The sequence below is a fragment of the Lutra lutra genome, chromosome 16 (assembly GCF_902655055.1).
Source record: "Lutra lutra chromosome 16, mLutLut1.2, whole genome shotgun sequence".
NCBI lineage: Eukaryota > Metazoa > Chordata > Mammalia > Carnivora > Mustelidae > Lutra > Lutra lutra.
This window is the reverse complement of record NC_062293.1, coordinates 21062596-21069066: the sequence shown is the minus strand read 5'-3', so window position 1 is coordinate 21069066 and position 6471 is coordinate 21062596. Positions and strand designations below refer to the sequence as shown.

General features: G+C 58.0%; 1 protein-coding gene across 1 annotated transcript in view; it reads right to left on the bottom strand.

Moving 5' to 3' along the window:
• Positions 1-4153: 4153 nt before the first annotated feature.
• The window catches only part of LOC125086673 (keratin-associated protein 9-2-like), a 3306-nt gene continuing 988 nt past the window's right edge, over positions 4154-6471 (bottom strand). Inside the window, exons 2-3 of the mRNA XM_047706020.1 lie at positions 5675-5815; positions 4154-5208 (exon numbers count right to left, since the gene is read on the bottom strand). Of these exons, the coding sequence (XP_047561976.1) occupies positions 4722-5208; positions 5675-5815 (628 nt within the window). The 3' untranslated portion in view covers positions 4154-4721. The remainder of the gene's footprint in view (positions 5209-5674; positions 5816-6471) is intronic.

The window sequence follows — 6471 nt, the reverse complement described above, 5'->3', positions numbered from 1 at the left end:
TCCCTGCGTGGTGGCACTCGGCTGTCTACCACTTTGTCGCAGATATCGCCCGCATCTACAGGACAAGAGGACTTCCGCGGGCCTCGAAGACACTCGGACCAGCATCTTGCTGGTGCTGTGGCCCAGGCTGTTGCCTAACTCGCCTGCTCGTGGGTATGTGAGCGCCCTTGAGCAAGGGCCGGAGACGCAGCCTGGCGCCTGAGTGCTTCCCTGTCCGCTCTGGGACAGAACGTCCCTAGATTCCCTCATCCTCAAATGGAGATAGGCACTCGTGGGGGCAGGCTAGGAGTCTCCCAAAGGATAATTAATGTATGTGGGCTGTGACCTGTACAGAAACCGTTAGGTCGCGCATGCCGTACGGGGACACGGACAGCATATGGTATGCAGATCGGTACTGGGTTTATTAAGACACTCGTGTGAGAGTCCCTGGGTCTAGGGAGACGTGCAGAAGGGTCCCGACAGGACGAAATCCGCATACAAGGACCATGAATGCACTGAGAAGGAAACCCTCCTTGCGCAGACATTAATAGTTGCAAAAGAATACATTTCTATCAGGTGTGAGGGGGTTTATTTCTCCAAGGTCGTCAGGCAGGATGACGATCTTGACTGTGGAGTCAAGGCAGATGAGTAGCAGAAATGTTGGCGACTGCATGCGGGCTTTCGGCAACGTTTGGCAGTGTCCGTTTCCCCGCTGGCCAGTCAGTGCTGTGTGCCCTTGTGGGTTCTTGGTGAGGCGGTTGTCCGTAGGAAGTCTGGCAGCAGCTGGAGACGCAGCAGGGGTGGCCGCGGCCGCCGTGGGTATGTGGTGGTCCTCCAGCAGGCGTTATGGCAGCCGTTTGGCTGGCAAGCAGGCTAGCAGCAGCTGGATCCACAGCCCTGGGCGAGGCATCCGGGCAAGCAGCAACAGGTGGGGTGGTAGCAGGTCCTCCTGCAGTACACAGGGGGACAGCAGGCTGGCTGACAGCCGCTGGAGCCACAGCAAGGTTGTCCGCAGCCGCTGGAGCCACAGCAGCTGGGCTGACAGCAGCTGGACACACAGCAGCTGGGCCGGCAACAGGTGGTCCTGCAGCAGGTGGTCTGGCAGCAAGTTGGGCGGCAGCAGCAAGGCTGGCAGCAGCAGGACCCACAGCAGCTGGACCCGCAGCCGCCTTGTCCACAGCCGCCGCCGCACCCGCAGCAGCTGGGCTGGCAGCAGGTGGTCCTGCAGCAGGTGGTCCTGCAGCACGTAGGCTGGCAGCAAGGGGAGCAGCACGATTCGGTCATGGTGTCACGGGTGGAGGGGGAGCTTCTGCTCAGAGGTGAGTTTCTCAGACTCTTTTGTCTCGTCCTCTTGCGGGGATTTTATGCACCGCGTCCCCAAATTTGGACCAATGGGCATGACTTCCTTGCCGTTGTTGACATCGTTTTCCTGATGATGCGGGAATTGAAGAAGAGGAAGTTTTTTTCCCCCTAATGTTATGAATCTTTAGCAAATAAGTGCTTAATGCGTGTCTTAATTGGGAATAACTCGTGGAAGCATTTGAGATGCAAACAAGGTGGTCACATCAGCATCTGCGTTCCTGCTCTAGGAATTTCATCGTGTGTTATAAGTCCCACCGGCCTGGGAAGAGGTTGGCGAGTCAGTTTAGCGGTCCTTCCCCAGCGCTGGTCCCTGGGTTACATGTAGACTGGCGACATGCCTCGTGAGGCACTGGCAATATGCCTAGCGATGAACCGAAGTCATGCCTGAGCCCAAGGCGGTTTCCCCACCAAGCCTGATTCCGGTCTCCCACAGGCATCTGTCTCTTGGAGCCCCCACCCCCCACCTGCCTATCCCAGTTCGATCGAAGACTCTCGGCTGCAGGATATGCGAGTTCATCTCTTCCGTGTGTGAAGGCAGAATCAAGCAGGGCGATAGAAACAGCCGCAGCACACCCAGACGAAGCACGCAGCAGTCACCGAACTTCCTGAGAGACAGCAGTGCCGCGTCACGCAGAAAAGCAGAGGGCTCTTCCAGGATGTGGGACTTTCCGTGACCCAAGTGGGGCCGTTCGGGGGATAACAGGATGAGTTGGAGACTCTCGTCCTCACCTTGTTAACCAGCCAAGCAAGTTACCCAGTGTCACTGGGTATACAGTTCTCGTTTTCTCTTCCTCCCTTCTTCCCTCCGGGTCCGTCTACCTCCCTCTCTCCCTGCCTCCCCGCTCCTCCGCTTTTCCTCCTTCTTCCTCCTGTGTCTTCCTCTTATACAAATGTGTGCCTGTCCACCATCGTGAAGAAGGAAATACTGGGTCTGAGTGCAGAAGACCGTAGACTGTGGATGGCGCCTTCAATATGCCAGCCGTGTATCTCGGATCTTCCTGTGTTCGGGACAACTTCTACCCAGCAGATCCGCATCTCCAGGCCTCTTGGCTGTTTTCATGGGGCAGCAGGATGGCACGCTGCCAGGGCATTGCCACACGGAGAGAAGTGCTCAACCAGTGCTTCTGGAGAGTCGGTCCGTAGAGATGCCAGCTCCCTTGTTGCCGAATTAGGGGACTGACTCTCAATGAGTGAATCTCGTCCTCTCTGATCTCGCTGTCGGGTATAAGCTTCCCGTGCAAGCTGGGACCCTGGACTCACAGTGCGTCTTCCCTGCGTCGCTTTCCCGCACTCCAGCCAGTGGGATCTGCCCTCCCCAGCGAAGCTACGTGCCTGGTCGCTGTCCTTCAGTGTCGCGTCTGGGAGGTACCATCCTCTGACATGACTTTCGCCCATCTCAGTCTTGATTTCCTGATCCGTGCAGCGGGAACCTTGAGCCCTAAGTTGGAAATTACTTCAGGAATTCAAGAAAATGTACATGAAGCAGTTGGCCGGTACTTGGCAAGTAGGGAGCAACCCAGGTCCTGTCCGTTTCTCAGCACAGCTCACAATCCCCCAACTCCTAAGAACGAGCAAGAGGCAAGTGTGGTGTTGGCAGTCTGTTCAGAGCCTCCTGGATAGCTGGTCTCCAGGGCTGGTGGGTGCCCCGGACAGAAGCCTCCCAAGCTCCCCAGAGGTCCCTCCACTGCTCCCGGGAAGTGGCCCAGGGCCTTCGTCTGCCCTTCCCGTCAGAGCCTGGATCCAGCCTCACTGCGCTGAGCGCCGCGGCAGCATCGTGCATCAGTGTGGGACCAGAGGCGCCTGCCTTGGATCTGTCGGGACTCTGGTGAAGGCCCAGGCTCTTTTCTCTTTCTTCTTCCTCACGTGAGTCTCACCCCCACCCATCCCCAGAAGCGGCCCGTTGGTTTCCCTCCAGCGCGTCCCAGTTCCTTCCCCAGATGCCGGAGGTTGTTTGCTTCCCTTCCGCGCTTCCGAGGTCACAGATTACTGCAAGTCAACACACAGGCCCAGCGCAGGGGCTCTCGGTCCGTGACGTCCCCCGTCCTTCCTTTGCTCGGTGCCCTGTAGATCCTGACGCCATCCATATCGGCTGCCAGTTGCGGAGCATGGCGTGTCTGGCACAAAACTGCCCGAGTCCTCTGCACGGCCACCGCACCACACCCCCGACGCGCGCCGAAGTCCTGAGGACCAGGAGGCCCAACCAGAATGGGCCTTCCATGACCCCGGAAGACGTGCGTGTGCAGACGCGGCCCCCGGGCGCGAGGCGCCCGCAGGCTCCCCTGTCTCTGAGCAGGAGGAGTGCATGTCGGGCAGGCTGGCGCCGACTTCCGCGAAAGGGTCCCCGTGTTCCCAAGAGCTCTAAAGGGCAAGGCCGCTGCCCTGACACTGGGCTGGAGGTCCCTGCGTGGTGGCACTCGGCTGTCTACCACTTTGTCGCAGATATCGCCCGCATCTACAGGACAAGAGGACTTCCGCGGGCCTCGAAGACACTCGGACCAGCATCTTGCTGGTGCTGTGGCCCAGGCTGTTGCCTAACTCGCCTGCTCGTGGGTATGTGAGCGCCCTTGAGCAAGGGCCGGAGACGCAGCCTGGCGCCTGAGTGCTTCCCTGTCCGCTCTGGGACAGAACGTCCCTAGATTCCCTCATCCTCAAATGGAGATAGGCACTCGTGGGGGCAGGCTAGGAGTCTCCCAAAGGATAATTAATGTATGTGGGCTGTGACCTGTACAGAAACCGTTAGGTCGCGCAGGCCGTACGGGGACACGGACAGCATATGGTATGCAGATCGGTACTGGGTTTATTATTATTAAGACACTCGTGTGAGAGTCCCTGGGTCTAGGGAGACGTGCAGAAGGGTCCCGACAGGACGAAATCCGCATACAAGGACCATGAATGCACTGAGAAGGAAACCCTCCTTGCGCAGACATTAATAGTTGCAAAAGAATACATTTCTATCAGGTGTGAGGGGGTTTATTTCTCCAAGGTCGTCAGGCAGGATGACGATCTTGACTGTGGAGTCAAGGCAGAGATCTTGACTCCACGTCCGGCTGCGTGACGCTGGCAGGGGACACCCTAGACCTGAGGAAGAAGAGAATCAGGAGAAGTGGTCCACACTTCCTCAAGCCGATTCCCAAGGTTTTTAAACAGGCAGATGAGTAGCAGAAATGTTGGCGACTGCATGCGGGCTTTCGGCAACGTTTGGCAGTGTCCGTTTCCCCGCTGGCCAGTCAGTGCTGTGTGCCCTTGTGGGTTCTTGGTGAGGCGGTTGTCCGTAGGAAGTCTGGCAGCAGCTGGAGACGCAGCAGGGGTGGCCGCGGCCGCCGTGGGTATGTGGTGGTCCTCCAGCAGGCGTTATGGCAGCCGTTTGGCTGGCAAGCAGGCTAGCAGCAGCTGGATCCACAGCCCTGGGCGAGGCATCCGGGCAAGCAGCAACAGGTGGGGTGGTAGCAGGTCCTCCTGCAGTACACAGGGGGACAGCAGGCTGGCTGACAGCCGCTGGAGCCACAGCAAGGTTGTCCGCAGCCGCTGGAGCCACAGCAGCTGGGCTGACAGCAGCTGGACACACAGCAGCTGGGCCGGCAACAGGTGGTCCTGCAGCAGGTGGTCTGGCAGCAAGTTGGGCGGCAGCAGCAAGGCTGGCAGCAGCAGGACCCACAGCAGCTGGACCCGCAGCCGCCTTGTCCACAGCCGCCGCCGCACCCGCAGCAGCTGGGCTGGCAGCAGGTGGTCCTGCAGCAGGTGGTCCTGCAGCACGTAGGCTGGCAGCAAGGGGAGCAGCACGATTCGGTCATGGTGTCACGGGTGGAGGGGGAGCTTCTGCTCAGAGGTGAGTTTCTCAGACTCTTTTGTCTCGTCCTCTTGCGGGGATTTTATGCACCGCGTCCCCAAATTTGGACCAATGGGCATGACTTCCTTGCCGTTGTTGACATCGTTTTCCTGATGATGCGGGAATTGAAGAAGAGGAAGTTTTTTTCCCCCTAATGTTATGAATCTTTAGCAAATAAGTGCTTAATGCGTGTCTTAATTGGGAATAACTCGTGGAAGCATTTGAGATGCAAACAAGGTGGTCACATCAGCATCTGCGTTCCTGCTCTAGGAATTTCATCGTGTGTTATAAGTCCCACCGGCCTGGGAAGAGGTTGGCGAGTCAGTTTAGCGGTCCTTCCCCAGCGCTGGTCCCTGGGTTACATGTAGACTGGCGACATGCCTCGTGAGGCACTGGCAATATGCCTAGCGATGAACCGAAGTCATGCCTGAGCCCAAGGCGGTTTCCCCACCAAGCCTGATTCCGGTCTCCCACAGGCATCTGTCTCTTGGAGCCCCCACCCCCCACCTGCCTATCCCAGTTCGATCGAAGACTCTCGGCTGCAGGATATGCGAGTTCATCTCTTCCGTGTGTGAAGGCAGAATCAAGCAGGGCGATAGAAACAGCCGCAGCACACCCAGACGAAGCACGCAGCAGTCACCGAACTTCCTGAGAGACAGCAGTGCCGCGTCACGCAGAAAAGCAGAGGGCTCTTCCAGGATGTGGGACTTTCCGTGACCCAAGTGGGGCCGTTCGGGGGATAACAGGATGAGTTGGAGACTCTCGTCCTCACCTTGTTAACCAGCCAAGCAAGTTACCCAGTGTCACTGGGTATACAGTTCTCGTTTTCTCTTCCTCCCTTCTTCCCTCCGGGTCCGTCTACCTCCCTCTCTCCCTGCCTCCCCGCTCCTCCGCTTTTCCTCCTTCTTCCTCCTGTGTCTTCCTCTTATACAAATGTGTGCCTGTCCACCATCGTGAAGAAGGAAATACTGGGTCTGAGTGCAGAAGACCGTAGACTGTGGATGGCGCCTTCAATATGCCAGCCGTGTATCTCGGATCTTCCTGTGTTCGGGACAACTTCTACCCAGCAGATCCGCATCTCCAGGCCTCTTGGCTGTTTTCATGGGGCAGCAGGATGGCACGCTGCCAGGGCATGCCACACGGAGAGAAGTGCCCAACCAGTGCTTCTGGAGAGTCGGTCCGTAGAGATGCCAGCTCCCTTGTTGCCGAATTAGGGGACTGACTCTCAATGAGTGAATCTCGTCCTCTCTGATCTCGCTGTCGGGTATAAGCTTCCCGTGCAAGCTGGGACCCTGGACTCACAG